The sequence below is a fragment of the Osmerus eperlanus genome, chromosome 27 (assembly GCF_963692335.1).
Source record: "Osmerus eperlanus chromosome 27, fOsmEpe2.1, whole genome shotgun sequence".
NCBI classification, from domain to species: Eukaryota; Metazoa; Chordata; class Actinopteri; order Osmeriformes; family Osmeridae; genus Osmerus; species Osmerus eperlanus.
In genome coordinates, this window is record NC_085044.1 from 3,806,068 (window position 1) to 3,823,999 (window position 17,932).

The window sequence follows — 17,932 nt, forward strand, 5'->3', positions numbered from 1 at the left end:
ATTTCAAACAAATAGTTGAACATGTACTGGAATTGCTTCTGTGTATCTATTCAATAGCCTGCTTGCAAAATGTGAAATGAATCACTGTTGACTCTCCACAGCTGGTTAAGTTATTATGCTGTTTCCATCTCATTGCCTCTAATCAGGCTGGGTAACCTTGTGTTGCTATGTGCAGGTCTCAGCTTGCAGAACACTTGCTGCTCCCTCGGGGTTGCCAGAGCAACTCATTAAATCCCCACTTGAAGCGTCACATTCCACCCCCCCCCCTTGTCTCAAGACTGCACACCTGAGTTCCTCTCCCGTGTGGAAAAATAACAGGCTGGCTCAGATGTGCTGTAGCACCAGGCCTGGGATAACGGTTGCCCTTTTCATTCACACGGCTTAAAAACCCTCCTATTGGGTTCCTCACTGGGTAGAGTACTGCATAGGCTGAGGCCTTACCACAATGAACCAGGTTCGATTCCAGGCAACGTTCTGCATGTCTTCCCCTCCCTCTCTCTCCCCCCCCTCCATCTTTAACTATCCAATAAAGCTGACAAATTCTGCGTCTCAAGAACCAATTCCCTTGTATTTTTGGGGGCCAAAAAACAAGACGGTGTTGCCTTCTGATAGCAGAATCAGGCTCCCCCATTCCATCACTTTTAGTGCAGGCTAATCAAAACTATAATTAAGCGCCATCACATGGAAGTGAACTATTCATTGAAAGTGATACCACCCTTATGGAAATGGCACCACCTAGTGCCCATGGAGCAGAACAGATCATTTATCTGTAGTTTAGGAATGATAAGCCAGTCAATATAATCTCATTGCACCATTTTATTTCCTAAAATACATCATTTAATACACGTTTGGAGTTTAAGAAATCGAATTAACCCTTAAATTAACATATGAACAATGGAGTTGACAGTGAGTAATTCTACAGATTTTATACAAAAAGACAACTTAAGACTCAGACCTCAGAGCGATAAATAGAAACCTGTTCACAAAGAATATCAGAAGATCAGACAGACGCACATGTACAGCTCGGAGCCACGAAAACAACAACCTGTTCATCTCAAGTCAGAGCATGTGTAAACCTGAAAGCAGAGCAGCCTACCGGAAGATGCACCAAGGCTGGCCGAAGGCATTGGAAGTGATTCAATGCCGATGGTAGAGTAAATGGGAGCAGGGGGGGAGGACACACACACACGACAACACACAACCTGGAGGAGAAGTTTAGGAGCCGCACATCAGACAGTCGTCCCTGTTCTCCAGGGAACACACCATGGCGGCCATGTTGCGTTCCTTCGTCTCCTCTGCGTTCATGGCCGGCTGCGCCTCCTTCAGCTTCTCTTTGTTCAGGGTGAACTGGATGGGGTTGGCCGCAGGCTTGGTCCTCAGGTAGTACATGCCCGTCTTCAGACCCTGAGGAGACACGTCGATATATATATATAAAACATTTTTTTTTAAACACCCAACGTCATGACGCACTTCCTTGTTTACCTCGCTGCGTTGTGATGTCAGAACCCCTCAACCCGTGGCCTACCTGCTTCCAGCCGTAGAAGTGCATGCTGGTCAGCTTTCCGTAGTTGGGCTCGGCAATGTGGATGTTGAGAGACTGGCTCTGGTCGATGAAGGCGCCCCTGTCGGCCGCCATCTTGATGATGGTCTTCTGGGACACTTCCCAAACGGTTTTGTACAGCTCTTTCAGGTCCTTCGTAATCTCAGGAATATCCTGCGAAAGGCCACAACCACACAACTCAGACAAGCGAATGCGCTAAATGAATTTGGCGACGACACGCCCGCGGGTGCAATGGTAGGAAGTGAGGTTGTGAATTCACAAGCTCACCTGGATGGACCCATTCTGAGAAATGAGCTGGTTCTTCATGTCCTCGTTCCACAGCCCTCTCTCCGTCAGGTCCTTCAACAGGTGAGGGTTCACAATCTGTAGAGAAGACGTGGTCAAATGTATAAAACTCGAGACACGAAACACAGGGAGCTCAACCCGCCTCAGAGTGGGGGGTGAAGTCAGGCAGGTGACGGAGAGAGTGCACACCTGGAACTCTCCGGAAAGGACCCTGCGGGTGTAGATGTTGCTGGTGTACGGCTCGATGGACTCGTTGTTGCCCAGGATCTGGGCTGTGGAGGCGGTGGGCATGGGGGCCAGCAGCAGGCTGTTCCTCACGCCGTGCCTGAGCAGACACACAGGGGTCAGACATCCGTTAAGAGACAGGAAGGATGGCCAAACACGGTCTCATTTATCCATCCATCTCTGTACATTTTTTTACTACCATGCTTGTTGTCTGCACCCACACCGCCAGAGCAAATTCCTTGCATGTGAAAATGTACTTGGCTTCTGATTGGATAGTTGTTGCCACTCGCTGGGTGTATGCAAACGTGATTTGAGTTTGCATTGGCACCCTCGTGGCACGAGTTCGCAGCACTCACTTGGCAATCTTCTCCTTGAGAAGCTTCCAGTCTAACAGGTCTGTCGGTGTCTTCTCCCACATATCATACTGAAGGATCTGAAACAAAACCACAGACTGGCTTGATTACAAAAAGCAACCACATGATAAGCTCAGCTGTATTGCTAGGATTGAAGGCCCGTGGCGGTAGTAGTCGCATATAAAAAGAACTAGACTAAAAGAGAGATCTGGTCAAATCACGACTCACGCCTTTGCTGACGGGACAGCCGGGGTAGGTGTCGTAGGGTCCGAGTTCGGCCGCCAGCTCACAGCTGGACTCCAGGGCGGCGTAGTAGATGGTCTCGAAGATCTGGATGTTGAGGAGCTGAGCCTCGGGGCTCTCGAAGGGGAAACGCATCAGGATGAAGGCGTCGGCCAGGCCCTGGACGCCGATCCCGATGGGCCTGTGACGCTTGTTGGAGTTCTCAGCCTGGTTTTCAGATGGGGGGGGGGGGAAACAGATTGGTTTTGTGGTGTCGAGAAACTGCTAGGCCGGTTGAAACATCGGGTCAAGGCAAGCTCACCTCTGGAATGGGGTAGAAGTTGATGTCGATGATCTTGTTGAGGTTCTTGACGATGACCTTGGTGACGGCGGCCAGCTTCTTGAAGTCAAAGGTTTTCTCGGGGGTCACGTACATGTTGAGAGCGAGGGACGCCAGATTACACACGGCCACCTGATGTGTGTGAAGGAGGGGGGAAGAGAGCAATGCAGTTCCATGACTTGCATTTCGTTTATGCGGCAACTAGAAAATGCTCGATGACATTTCAAAGAGCCGTCATTCAAGGGGGTGGGATAAATGGTTTTCCCTGAGCACGTGGACCTTACGTATCTGTATAGTCGTCCTGTAACATTTCCCCGTGTGACTGGTGTCCCCCCGCTGCCCTCACCTCGTCGTGACTGGTGTACTCCACGATCTCGGTGCACAGGTTGCTGCTCTTGATGGTCCCCAGGTTCTGCTGGTTGCTCTTCTTGTTGCAGGCGTCCTTGTAGAGCATGTAAGGGGTCCCCGTCTCCGTCTGAGACTCGATGATGGCGTGCCACACCTGCTGGGCCTTCACCACGCGCTTGGCCTTGCCCGCCTTCTCGTACCTGGGGGCACACGGGGGGGGGGGGGGGGGGGGGGGGCGGTGAGACTGGCTTTCTCTGCAGCAGAACAGGAGAGGAGGGTTTGGGGGTTTTCCCCTGACGCTCGTGAAATGGGTCTTACTTGGTGTAGAGCTTCTCAAACTCCTCCCCCCAGCATTCGTCCAGCCCAGGGCAGTCACTGGGGCACATCAGAGACCATTCCTGACGGTAGAACGTGCCACAATGAGTACTGAAGCACTAGGAGCCCCCCCCGCCCCTTACAAATGATCTGCATCAACAGTAATACTCCCATTGAACTAATGAGTCAGGATGTGCGTTTTTTTTGGGTTGTTGTTGCTAACCTGGTTGCTCTCCACTCTCTTCATGAACAGATCAGGGATCCACATGGCATAGAACAGGTCCCTGGCCCTCTGCTCCTCCTTCCCAGTGTTCTTCTTCAGCTCCAGGAAGTCAAAGACGTCAAAGTGCCAGGGCTCCAGGTACATGGCGAAGGCCCCGGGTCTCTGGGAGTGGAGGGGGGGGAAAGAAGAGAAGAAGAGATGAACCCAGATGAGGGAGCATGGGTACAGATGTATCCCAGAGCAGGTGTGTTGCCCAGGGCCATCAGACAGGGGTGATAGATATGGGGTCATCTTTGCGCGGAGCACTAATGTACATCTGTGGAGGTCATCATGTGGCTCGGGGGGGTTTGACGGGCGCCTGGGGGGGGGGGGGGGGGGGGGCGCGGCCGGGCTTTTCTTACCTTGTTGCCTCCCTGGTCGACGTAGCGCGCCGTGTTGTTGTACACCCTGAGCATGGGAACGAGCCCGTTGGAGTTTCCGTTCGTCTGCAAACAAAACCACCAACACGAGCGGCGTGAGTCACTCGATTGCTAAAAAAAAACAGCGAGCAGCAACTCGTGTCACCGTCTGACGCGCGTGACCTACCCCGGCGATGTAACTTCCTGTCGCTCGGATGCAGCTGACCGCCACACCGATGCCCCCGGCCGACTTGGAGATGAGGGCACACTGCTTCAGAGTGTCGTAAATCCCCTCGATGCTGTCGTCCTTCATGGCCAGCAGGAAGCAACTGACAGGAGACCGAAACGCATGACAGTGTCAAGAAACTCAAGAAACTCCCAGAATCAGACCCGACTTCTCTGCTCGAGTCCATGCATGTCCCTTCTCATCCGGCACACCCTACCTGGACAGCTGTGGGCGGTTGGTGCCGGCGTTGAAGAGAGTGGGAGAGGCGTGGGTGAACCACTTCTCTGACAACAGGTTGTAGGTCTCGATGGCTGCGTCAATGTCATTCTTGTGGATTCCGACGGCCACCCTCATGAGCATGTGCTGTGGGCGCTCGGCAACTGCACCAAAAAGGGGTTTAAAAAGGTCAATAGTGTTCCAAGACACCTCCCGCTTGATCTGTGGAACCAACAGAACACTAAACCGCTTGTTGGGCTGTTTTGGCAGCCCCTTTGTCACGGGACAAAGGGGCTCTGTCAACGGGAACTCTAACAGTCGTTGATTTGCATGAATGTCAACGAAGGTTGACCGGGGAAGACTATAAAATTAGCATTAAAAGTTGTGTTCTTGTATAGTTCTAAACAGCTTTTAATGTCGTGTTTGATATGATTTTGTTTCTTATTTCACGTATTACATTCCAGTAATAATTTTAATGCTGTAACATGTACATGTGTTTAACATATTCCCTTGTTTTGCAAGCGCACCACTTGGTCTACTGCAGCCTTGATTAATGATCCAATTTGAATTTGTATGCGTTAGACAACTTTGTCATATGGCCCGTGTCCCCATGTTAGTCAGGTTTGGGTGTATATAGGAAGAAGTTTTTACCAATCACTTTGAGTTCTGTTTACGATACAGCTCTGGTGCGTTAGGTGCCTCGTCTTCATTGTGAATACCTTCGTTAACCCTTGTGTTATCTTCGGGTCATTCTGACCCATCAGTCATTGTGACCCACCGTCGTATTGCGACAACTTTACCGCATACAAAAACAAAGTGAAGCATTTTCTTTTAACCGTTGGGCTGTCTCAGACCCCCCACATTGCGAAGGTTAAAAGAAAATTATTTTTATTTGTTTTTGTATTGGGTAAAATTGGGTAAACACAACGATGGTTCGTTATGAACCTTTGGGTCATGTGACCCGAAGGCAGCACGAGGGTTAACCATTGCTCTGAAGGCATGTTTTGTATTTGATCATGTTTCATTATCATTGTATTGATTATCTTACTATTTAGATAAACTATTATTGTGCATTTTAACCCTTGTGCTGCCTTCGGGTCACATGACCCAAAGGTTCATAACGAACCATCGTTGTGTTGACCCAATTCAAAAACAACTAAAAATAATTATTTTAACCTTCGCAATGTGGAGGGTCTGAGACAGCCCGACGGTTTAAAGAAGATTCCTCACTTTGTTTTTGTATGAGGTAAAGTTGTCGCAATACGACGGTGGGTCACAACGATGATTGGTCAGAATGACCCGAAGATAACACAAGGGTTAAGTTACTTGTTCTCCTTGAAACGTATCTATCACGCTACGGCGGTGAAAACTTCTGATCAAGTCTGGTTGATGCAGCTAATACTGATAAAGACTTTTGAAGTAGGTTTTAACTTAAGGCCTCTGAATCACTTACAGTGGATCTCCACGCTCCGAAGGAATTTACTGGAGCCTCAGTGATCGGTTTACATACTAGGTCGGTGGTTAAATCCATATTACAGTAGAGATAAACGACTGATTAGTGAACACGCATACTTTAGGGTCGATGCTCTGATCAAGCAGACGATTTTTACCTACGCCAGAGTCATGTCATTAACTGTTTAGCGCTCAGGGTTACAGGTAACACACTGGTGCACATTTCTAAAATTGGAATCAGATATTAACGAGTCAATTATCTCCCTGAACATATAACCAGAATTCAATTGGGTTTCCCAAGCCGGGGACAAACACCAAGCGTCTCCGGCCTTACGATTCACCACCTACACGCTTGACACAGACCTGCAAACTCCTCAGAGTAAAAAAGGTGACAGTGTCACGGGGGGTGGTCGTGCCCCCGGCTCGATTTTGTGATTTTAATATGCAAATGACACATTTCTGAGCGTGACTTAAAGAGAATGACACATTTAATATATTTTTTTAAAGATTTTATTTACAACACGGAAACGCCTGGACCCAAGCTCTCTTGCACCTGGCTGCATGTCGCCTTCTGGCCAGCTCCTCTGCGGCAGCACTTGAGGACGGCTGGCAGTCAAACTCCGTCCTTCGTTCCATCTCCTTTAGGGTTGCCTGCTTCCTCAGAGCTTTGTCCTTGGTTCCGGCCGACATGGATGGCACATCCTTTGGTCCACTGGCCCATACTTCAGGTCTTCTCTTTCAAACATCTGCAATGCCGTCTGCTTCCGGGTCAGCAAGGTGTGTTTCACAGGTTGGATGGCACTCAGAGTGGTAACGTGGGAGTCAAGTCCTTGGGCAAGGCACTTCACCCTACTTGCCTCGGGGGGAATGTCCCTGTACTTACTGTAAGTCGCTCTGGATAAGAGCGTCTGCTAAATGACTAAATGTAATGTTCATGTTGTCACTTCTCGAGTCAATGTTTTCAGACTGAATGAAGACTCCACCAGTGGCCCATGAGATACCGACAACGCTGCCTTTACTGCCATGCTGAGACCTGGGCACCTTCCCGTTTCAAAGACAGCTGCCCACCATCTGACAGCATCGTCTCCTTCATGGGAGTCAGGTGGCTGAGCGGTTAGGGAATCGGGCTAGTAATCTGGAGGTTGCCGGTTCGATTCCCGGCCGTGTCAATTATGTTGTGTCCTTGGGCAAGGCACTTCACCCTACTTGCCTCAGGGGGAATGTCCCTGTACTTACTGTAAGTCGCTCTGGATAAGGGCATCTGCTAAAATGACTAAATGCAAGTTGGAAGACTCTGGTCTACGCCATACTGGAGAACCTAGGATAAGATGAGAAGCATTTAAATTATCCCACCAGGGACATTTAACCTCCACAGCAGTAAAATATAGGGTTAAATAAACAGAAACAATATCAAAAGCACCCACACAACTCACAAACAAGCATTACATACTAACATTAGGGAACCTAATATTTAGGGTAGCTCAGAATTCGAGTAGTAGCCGTATATCTCGGAACTCAGGGCAGAGCACCCGGCTAACGATAAGCCTAGCTAACGCCATAGGTATGACAACAATACAATATTATTGTAAATTATATCACAAAAAGCGGTAACTAACGTTAATTGAATCAAGCAAACAAATAGCTGTTGTTTTTGCTCCAAAAAGCTTTACTTACCTTGAATTTAACAATAAGCTTCCTTCCATCCCATCACACTCGCGTGGTAGCCAGGCGTCTCATTCAATGGCGAGCTCAGTTGACGCTGTGTGCTTCAAGATTCTGACGCAAGTGCTAAGATTCCGATTGTCCCAGAGAAATGTCAATTATAAGAATTATCCAATAATGTCGCAATTCTAAGCCTGCATGGCATGCAGATGAAGGGCAGCCTACACCCCCTCCGGTTCTACACGATTCACGTAAATGACCCAATGGACCAAGAAAACAGCGATTGTTGCCGAAAAGCGACAAGTTTGCAGGTCTGGTGTCAGCTCACCTTTCCCGTCAATCTTCAGTAGGTAGGATCGTTCCAGAGTCTAGTACGAGAGAAGACATTTAAAAAAGTATTACTTTCTGCACGTACACACATTAGACAAGGAATAATCGTCGAGAAATGAAATTACCTTGAAGCCAAAAAAGTTGTAGGAAAAGTCCCGGTCATAGATGATGGCTGAATTGAGGCGCTAGAAAACAAACGTGTACAGTTGCATACTACCGGTTAAAACCATGTACCCATAATTCCTTATGTTGGCATCAGAAGCCCTCAACTTAGACTTACATCCTTGTGTTTGACGACGATATCGAGAGTCTCCTTACAGATCATGGGGGAGTGACGTCCGTTTAAATGGTTGACGTAGTTGTAAAGATCCTCCATCACATCTGCAGAGAGAAGAGAGTCAGCAAAGCAGGACTATTCATTCCTCAGAATACACAAATACTGTGAAGCCGGAAAAAAAAAGGGTCAGTTGAACAACTCACCACTAAACACTTTCTTGGTCTCCTTGTGAAGGTTGGAAACGGCGATGCGGGCGGCCAGAATAGCATAGTCGGGGTACTTGGTGGTGAGTGTGGCAGCAATCTCTGCTGCCAGAGTGTCCAGTTCGACAGTGGTGACTCCATTATATAAACCCTGGATCACCTTCATTGTAATTTGGGTCTGTGTGGACAAGGATGGATGGTTAGGGAAGTTGAAATGTTACCTATGCGTTCTATACAGTGAACAAATGCTATTGGTCTGCAAGAGATTCTTAACTCACAGGATCCACAAAGTCAGAGTTGAGTCCATAACACAGTTTCTGGATCCTGAAGGTGATTTTGTCGAACATGACACGCTCTTGGCGTCCATCTGAAAGAAATGTCACCTTCTTAATACAACAACTGACAGCAAAGACAAGTGTGGCCTTTTTTTGTTTGCTACTATTATCATTCAATTCAAAATGTAATTCACGTTAAATTATTAATTTTATTAGTCAAATAGATTAAAAACGTTAGTCCACCCTATAATTCAAGATAGCTAGATAATAGCCCATAAAAGCAGCACCTAGAAGATCATAAATGTGACAGCCAGAATAACGTTCACATCCGTCTGAGTTCGAGACATCCTCTATCATCGTTCCAGTTCTTGATCTGTTAATATTTGCTAGTTAGCTGACAATGTCCACATGCATAGTAAACAGGTTAAGAAACGCCTTAGCAGCTAACTTTAGCCTTGGAAGCTAACTATTGGCGCCAACTTTGACAAAGGGACCAGCTGTGGAATACTCCAAGCACTTGACTTGGTGACTAGCTGCCTGTGTCGATAGCCAGGTGGACAATCAATATCCCATCAAACGTTACAGATGGTCATCACACCAACTGCTCCTAAATTAAACTATAGTCTTAATAAATAGGACTTTAATACACATTATGTAATATGATAGCAATTGAGCTTGCTAGCTTAAGGCTAGTTAGCTAGCTATCAACCAATTATCTACACTTTCCACGCGAATAGAACTCACTATAGACTGACCAGTTGGTAAATAAAGGAAGGATTTGCTAGCTAACTAGCTAGTCATTGTACACAAAGTGCACCATCAGGCAAGTTTGAGCTAGCAAGCCCTAAGAAATAACAAGAAACCGGTTTGACAGCAGTAAAGACACCCACCTCGCTTGATAACGTGCATGTTGACTATTTGTCTTTTCACAAAAAGGCTGCAAAAGAAAAGGGTCTCACACTGCTGTACAACGACTCAAACTATTATATGAATAACACTGTCCTACGAATATCCAACTAAAGCCTTCCTGTTGTGAGAGAAAGCGCGAATATGACACAGCGTCCCGCCAGACGTTAGATTTGTAGCAAACGTGTAGCCAATCACACGAGCCGGAAGTGGAGAACGAAGGCGGGTGCCATGCAGTCTGGCGGGTTATTTCGAAAGAAAAGTCATCTTGAAGAAACAAGTTCCCAGGCTTTCTCACATAATAGGAATAGGCTACATCTATAATAATAATAGTAATTAATCGTTGTGTCGTTGGTAAGTTATTACACAGCGATGTACAGCAATATGTAAAAACTACTGTTGAAAGCAGACTGTATAGCCTATATAACATGTATTTTATTACAGCTATAGGCTACAGTCTATGGTTGACCAACATTACAATAACTATAATAACGATGTGTCAGGGGATGTTACAATAAACGACTGTCAAAACATGTATTGGTGTCTGATCTCTTGATATATGTTATATGTTGTAACATATTGATCCAAAAAGACACAAAGAACCCGATTACATAAATCCTGAATATTGTTGATGATGGAGGGGCCTGGCCACCCTATTACTCCTTACCATAGTATCTTTTAAAATAATTGTGTTGCAAACTGATAGCGTGTAGGCATATATTAAGGGACATACATAGGCCTAACTTTACATCCCAGTCATTTAGATTTTTGTATGCACTCATTAGCAAAACGAAATTTAGTTCACAAATCCTATATGGCCCTAATCATGTGTTATAGAGCATTCAAACAAAAGAGGTGATTTTGTACTGAGTAATGTGAGGAGGGACTATTAAAGAACAAAAGCTTCCTGTTGGTGCAATTGTGGTTTCCTCCGTGTCTCATGACTGCAGTTGAAAACTGTATCGGTGTTGCATTGCATGTCAAATTGAAGGGAAGAGGCGGAGCTTTCCTCTCAATCATACCGATGGGTAGGCTATCCTCCTCATGTGCCTAAAATATTTCACCCGAAACGTTTCTAATGGCCCATATCTCCCTCACACTGATGACATCACAAACGGGTTTGAGGTTGGTTTTCAAATACCTGCAGCTAAAACAACTTTCTCAGTCAATGGTTCTAGTGCAGTAGCCTCTGAATAGGTGTGGTTTAACAATCTAGGTGAGATGGATATTTGCTGTCTTTAGAAAGAGGGCGTGCTTTACAACGCCCTGTCTCTTTGTGTGAAGGCTGCACCTGCGCTATAGCCGACACAGTATTTAGACACTTTCCGGCTATAGCCTATAGGCCTAAGTTAACATTTGTACAAGCCCCGGACTTTTCCACCAGTGAGGGTTCTTTTATGAAACCTTTATCTCAACAATGTATCGCTCATTCTGGAAAAGAAAGTGATTCAAAACCAGGAGAAATGAGTGAGGAAGCCAAAGTGGCACCTGGTTACACAGCGACAACAACACCGCACCAACAGGTAGGAAATAATTTTGAAATGCATTTGCTCATCTCCGGGTACCGGTAGGCTAATAATTTTGGAATGTGTTTCAAGTTTGCCTAGACATTGGTAACCCAACAGGCCCACGTCTCGGACGTAGTGTAAACTTTAGGGAAGCGAATCGGCTATATCATTACTTTGTGGTTCCTAAAATATATAAATAAATCTCACTTGATGAAGTGAACTTAGTTCGAACTTTACACTTATCTCTTGACTTAATGCAGAAGTGTAAAAATGGCCTTAACATTTCTTGGTTTATGGACGGTGATGGAAGGGATGATGATGGTGGTTGACGACGTTGATGATTTAGCGTTAAGTTCCAATGGAAATACAATTGTTGCTTCCTCTTTGTGACCTTTCTCGAATTCACCTCTTGTTAACAACTGGTTTTGCCTGACATAGGCCTAATTTATTCGCATGCGAACAATCAGCAGACAACCACACACTGCCTCCGGTTACGAGGAGTAGCCTAAACTTGAGTTCGAGAAAAAAATGACATTTATCTCCAGAGGTGATCGGTGACACGGAATGTTATGATATGTACCTTAACCTATTTTCTTAAGCACAAATACGTCCTAAATCGGAAAAAGTTCATAGCGACTTGATTTAGAAGTTATTAGGCATACTCTCCACTCACCACATTAAAAGTGAGGGAGAAGGATTAGGGTTACATTATGTAAACAGAAATCATGGATCAACTGATAACACACCCGATAAATCCCAGTTTGCTGGTCCTGATCATGTTTCATCTCCGTTGTTTTATTTAGAATCCAGCACAGCTGAATGGACTAACCTTGGCACATGATGTCACCAGTTCTACCTCCCAACCTCCGTTTGAATCTCAACCCACATCCCCGGCAGCCCCCCCTGAACCTTACCTTCCTAGAGAGCAGTGGGGAGGGAAATATGAATTCCTGCTCTCTTGTATTGGATACTGTGTGGGACTGGGAAATGTGTGGAGGTTTCCCTACCTCTGTTACCGCAATGGAGGAGGTGAGTAACCCACAACCAAGCTGGTATTCAGGTTTTGGCAACCAAACTGTGAATGTGGCTTTTCGTGACTGAAGATGAATTGTTATTGAAATTCTTGCCTATAATGTTACCATAGCCTTTAGGTCTGCACTGTCCTCTTCCCTGTCATGCCTTTCTTCTGGGCTAATCGGACAGCGGAAACCAGGCTCATGTAATCACAGCCGTTGGGTTAGAGAGCCGGCACTTAGGTCGGACTTGTAACCTATCCTGTAAAGAAAAGCCAGGAGTATTATTCAGAAACACCCTGAGCTGTGATCTCCAGGAAAATATGGGTCGTTTTCTGATAGCTATACTACATACTATAAAACAACATCATATAACAATAATAAGGTGATAAGATTTACATGGCGAGACTTTAATGCAAGGAAATGAACAGAAATAACTTTTGCTTCGCACTGGCGTCTTTCCAGTTTCAGCCGGGGACTTTATAATGTTTTCAGGACAGGTCCCTACAGGCGTTGGGTGTCGTGTGTGTGGCAGCTCAATGTTACAAAACAAAATAAATGTAGCCGTTCTCGATGCGCACACCCTGCTCGTTAAATTGTCGGTGTCATTTGGGAACGTTTCCCTGCACCAGGTGTGTTCCTGATCCCCTACTTCATCATGATGTTCTTCACTGGGGTCCCCCTCTTCCTCATGGAGCTCAGCCTCGGTCAGTACGGAGCGGCGGGGCCAATCACGGTGTGGAAGTGCTGCCCTCTCCTAAAAGGTAACCCCCTTTGCATTGAAACGCCTTTTACATCCGTGTAGTAACAATGACTAAGGAGCCAACGACAATGAGATTACCGGTCACATGTTCCCTTGTCTGCACACACTGTGCTGATGTGTGTTTCTGTCTCCAGGCATTGGCATTGGAATGCTCTGCGTTTCCACCCTGGTATGCCTCTACTACAATGTCATCATAGCCTGGACCTTCTACTACCTGTTCAGTTCCTTCCAGAGCCCTCTGCCCTGGTCTTGTGAAGCCCTGGCTAACGTTGCCCTCTGTGGCAACATGACCTCTGGAAACCGTTCGTCCGGCAGAACTCTCAGCCCCACCGAGGTGTTCTGGAAGTACGTGCGTCTTGATGTTTTGAAATGTGTTTCGGAGAGGTCAAATGACAGCTAGAATATGGTGAACAGTCCTTGTCAGAAACAGCTAGTACTCTGGGAGAACATTTCGACAGATAAGCTGCAGAGGTTCTGTAAACAGAAAGGCTCAAAGGGTGACCGTCCATAACTGTCCATAACTACCATCTGTTTTAAAGGACTGGTGTGGCTCAGGCTTGCGCATTAGCCGGGGTGGAGGGACAATTCTCATTACCACAGGAGCTTTGCATGGCAGTCTGAAGCTAAGTGTGTCGTGTGTTTTGATTAGTGTACGTTGTGCGCCCGTGTACGTGTGTTCTACATTTACATTTAGCAGACGCTCTTATCCAGAGCGACTTACAGTAAGTACAGGGACATTCCCCCGAGGCAAGTAGGGTGAAGTGCCTTGCCCAAGGACACAACGTCATTTGGATGGCATAGCCGGGAATCGAACTAGCAACCTTCTGATTACTAGCCCGATTCCCTAACCACTCAGCCATCTGACTCCCTGTTCTAGTGAGCGTGTCCTGGGTGTAGTAAACAGCAAGGGCCTCCATGACCCAGGGCCTGTCAGGTGGCCTCTGGCCCTCTGTCTCCTTGCTGCCTGGATCATCATCTTCCTCTGCATGATCAAGGGAATCCGCAGCTCTGGGAAGGTGAATCAGCCGCCTGGACGTCTGTGATACGCCGCATACAGAAACAGACATTTTGACTGGTGGTTCAGTCCCCACGGCTGTTGGCGCCATCAATCTAATGCCTCCTGTTTCCGGGCTGTTTCCTCAGGTTGTTTACGTGACGGCCACCTTCCCATACTTTGTCCTCATCGTTTTGATCATCCGAGGGGCCACGCTTGAAGGGTCCCTACAGGGGGTGGCCTTCTACTTGACGCCCGACTGGGAAAGGCTGGCCAGGGCACAGGTACAGCCCCTAGTCCCGACCTGATGGGCGGGTACAGCTATACATAGCAATACAAAGCACAGTAACATAGCAACTATCAAGTCTCCAGTTTAATTTGTTTCCTTTTTCCTTGTACACGATTAAGTTGTTTGTGTATTCAACTTCTGCACAGGTGTGGAACGACGCAGCATCGCAGATCTTCTACTCTCTGGGCATTGGTTTTGGAGGGTTGCTCTCCATGGCATCCTATAATAAGTTTGACAACAATGTGATCAGGTTTGTCCCTGTACCTTCTCTATACTGTACATACGACTGGCTACAGACACAGTGTGTGTGTGTGTGGCTAAAAATATTATGATTTCAGGGACACTCTGGTGATCACCATAGGGAACTGCAGCACCAGCTTCTTTGCAGGGTTTGCCATTTTCTCCATTCTGGGTCACATGGCATGGAAGAAGGGAGTTCCGGTTGGGGAAGTAGCAGACACAGGTAAATAGATGAAACTGGGGAAGCATGTTGTTCGTCAATGTTTGGACACTGGTATTGGTATGAAGGAGGAGTCACATTCAAGTTTCACCAGGCTATTCTTTGATGTTATTATTCCAGGCCCTGGTTTGGCGTTTGTTGCTTACCCAGAAGCCCTTGCTTTGCTGCCAGGCTCTGTGTTCTGGTCCATTCTATTCTTCCTAATGCTCTTCATGCTGGGCGTCGACACACTGGTAAGGAAATACAGGTCTGGTCACTCCAACCGACAACAGTATCCAAGTGTATTTGCAAGCTAAAGATATACATTCAATTCCCTTTTTGATTTATTTTTTATTTTGTCTCCTTGTAGTTTGGAAACATGGAAGCCATCACTACAGCATTCGTGGATGAATTTCCCCAGCTCAGAGCAAACCTGAAGCACAAGTCTCTGTTCCTGGCACTGCTGTGTTTTGTTTTTTACTTGATGGGTCTCCTGTTGATCACCGACGTGAGTGTGACACCGGTGAAACTTGGATGTGGCTGTGTCTGTCTTTTTGTGTTTGTGTTGACGACTGTCTTCTTTAAATAGGGAGGCATTTACTGGTTCACCCTCATCGACTCCTTCAGCACTAGTTTCGGTCTCATCATCATCACCCTCTTCATGTGTATTGGCATCTCCTTCTTCTATGGTATTACCTTTTATCCATCCACACTCTCATTGGTCAATCCACAGTCCTCATGCTAAGCCCTGTTAACATGCACCGGTTTCACCCTTCGCACTTGTATTGCCACGTCAGGTGGTCCTCCAATTCAGGTTCTGCAGAATCGGTTTGAGATCTCACCTTTCTTTCCTCTTCTTGGGGGGTCCTGTTTCCACAGGGGTGAACCAGTTTTGTCAAGACATCCTCGACATGATCTGCCGTTGTCCTCCGTGGTGCAGCAAAGTGCTGCTCTACTTCAAAGCATGTTGGGTATTTTGCACGCCATTTCTACTGCTGGTGAGCACTAATATTGTTTCCCGAACCATATCATTGATATGATCTTCTCATTTTAGTTGTTGGAAAGTATCTTACTGCTGCAACCTCAGAATGGTGAATAATTTATAGACAGACAGGCTGTGACATTCAATCGCCTCTCCCTATACTGTTTCCCTATTTCTCTCTCTCTGTTCCCTTTTTTTTATTGTACTCAGTGTGTAGGTACAGGGTAGCTTTAATTAAATCATAGCTATCTATCCATACACAGTATGTGTAGTAATATGCTCTTACATTGACGACATGTGTAAAAACAGTAAGTTTGTCTTTACTGATAACCTTAAAGATTTCTTTGCTTTGACCTGGTGTTTTTGTCTCTGTGCTTCCAGTTTATCCTGACCTATGTCTTCATAGAGATGTACCGCACCCCACTCCACTATGGGTCCTACCTGTTCCCTCTATGGGGCAAGGCCTTGGGTGTGTGCATGGGTGCCACCTGCTGTCTACAGATCCCCATCTGGGCGATTGTAGCTATATGCAGAGAGTCGGGGACGCTAAAAGACGTCAGTACCACCCCCTGTCGTACACCCATCATCACTGAGGCCGTGTTACAGCATGGCTGTCGCGTCACTAACAATACAGCTGACCTCTGAGATTGCGATCTACCTTGGCCCAAGATCTGTCATACCGTCATGAAAACGGTCATCGACCCAAGTAGCTCCTTCTGAAGCGTGTCACTTATTCTGTCCCTCTCTCTCTCTTTGTGAATGTAGCGTTTCAAGAAATCTATCCGACCTTTGAATTCCTGGAGGGTGAACGACCTTCACAGCAATGGGTCGGAGGAGAGAGTGGAGCCCGAGAGGATCGAGGCTCCTTTCACGGTCAACCTCACTGACTTTGACTTTACCGCCACAACCTGGGAAGATGGAACGGACACTTGAAAACGGATGTACAGCTATTTTATATGACACGATCAAGAGTCTCCCTGTCTTGTCTTTGGCCCAGGCCCAGCTAAGATTTAGCTTGTCGGTGAGCGGCAATCTTAAAGGCACAGACTGGCATCTGTTACCTAAGGACAATATGAATGGATCTTTTTTGATATTTATGCTTTTATGTATTGTACAAGCGTTTTTTCACTCTACGCAATTTTCATGGATGTGTACTGCGGAATGCATTTGTAGAAAGTGTTTTTCGTCCTTCACTGGAGGAATGCAAACCTTGGTACGCAGACAAAGGCTGACTTGATGTCTACTGGTAGACTGGCTGAATATTTAAGGCTGTCACCCTCTTTTTACATTCTCAGATTATGATCACATCAGATGGTCATAGAACAATATGCTAACTTTTATATTATGGAGGAATAAAAGTAATCTAATATGAAACTGTTACTTGTCATCCATTGAGTGCCTTTAAAAAAATTGCAGTCAACACCTCTGACAAACAGGTATCAGTTAGCCTACTTTATTTCCTAGAAAATCTTTGTTATATTTGAATATATGATGATCTGTATCCATTATAATTTTGCGTTGACATATTCCACTTGTCAACTTAATTCAAAGTAAATACAAACAACTCATTATGGTTATACACCCAATTTAATAGTATCAGTAAACATAATCAAACAGTGGTGAGTAAATCAAATATCCAATATCTAATAAATCTGCAAGGTTCCAACATATAGAAATAAACATCTAAAACATCTCAAAATAAAAAAAACATTCAACATTTGACACCTTACAGTAGCTAATTTGAAACCGTTGAAATAGTTCAATCATATGTACATTGAAACAACATTCTGTAGCATTGGGCCTTGATCAGCAGGTGTGAACTATAAGAATAAATGCATAAAGGCAGAAATGCAGATTTTACAATGGCCTACGATCAGCGCGAACCAAACTCATTTGGAGCTTCAAACTGAGAGCAGGTTGCCAGGTCTTAAAAATGAATATCCCCTTATTAAAGCCCACAATGAGAGGAGTGAGCAGTCCGATGCATGAGCCATGTTCCAAGAAATCAAAACATAATTTTAAATAAAATATAGGCCATAATTGGGTTAGAAGTTAATCATGTATGTTTTTTGAAGGCATTATTTTTTTTTATAAAAAAAGCTTTCACATTGTTTTTCCCGGTCCTAC

The 17,932-nt window shown here is 45.9% G+C and overlaps 2 protein-coding genes and 1 non-coding gene across 3 annotated transcripts; 1 reads left to right on the forward strand and 2 right to left on the reverse strand.

The window, feature by feature from the left end:
• Positions 1-798: 798 nt before the first annotated feature.
• On the reverse strand, positions 799-9,974 carry rrm1 (ribonucleotide reductase M1 polypeptide). The gene is made up of 19 exons (XM_062453329.1): positions 9,802-9,974; positions 8,915-9,003; positions 8,637-8,814; positions 8,437-8,537; positions 8,282-8,341; positions 8,155-8,194; positions 4,714-4,876; positions 4,458-4,599; positions 4,274-4,357; positions 3,873-4,034; positions 3,653-3,732; positions 3,333-3,534; positions 2,969-3,118; positions 2,653-2,874; positions 2,428-2,504; positions 2,036-2,171; positions 1,829-1,924; positions 1,526-1,714; positions 799-1,404 (listed from the first exon to the last, which is right to left on the reverse strand). Exons 1-19 carry the CDS (start codon positions 9,818-9,820, stop codon positions 1,216-1,218), a joined length of 2,379 nt encoding a protein of 792 aa, XP_062309313.1. The 5' UTR covers positions 9,821-9,974; the 3' UTR covers positions 799-1,215.
• On the reverse strand, positions 4,130-4,209 carry LOC134014102 (small nucleolar RNA SNORD83). The gene has a single exon (XR_009929026.1). It is a non-coding gene; the product is annotated as a small nucleolar RNA SNORD83 (small nucleolar RNA).
• Positions 9,975-11,079: 1,105 nt separating the features above from the next.
• slc6a7 (solute carrier family 6 member 7) lies at positions 11,080-17,185 on the forward strand. The gene is made up of 14 exons (XM_062453366.1): positions 11,080-11,340; positions 12,129-12,354; positions 12,971-13,102; positions 13,236-13,446; positions 13,979-14,117; positions 14,245-14,379; positions 14,531-14,634; positions 14,723-14,847; positions 14,965-15,077; positions 15,194-15,331; positions 15,413-15,512; positions 15,703-15,821; positions 16,187-16,360; positions 16,571-17,185. The coding sequence occupies exons 1-14, from the start codon at positions 11,215-11,217 to the stop codon at positions 16,736-16,738; spliced, it is 2,010 nt and encodes a 669-aa protein (XP_062309350.1). The 5' UTR covers positions 11,080-11,214; the 3' UTR covers positions 16,739-17,185.
• The last annotated feature ends 747 nt before the right edge of the window (positions 17,186-17,932 follow it).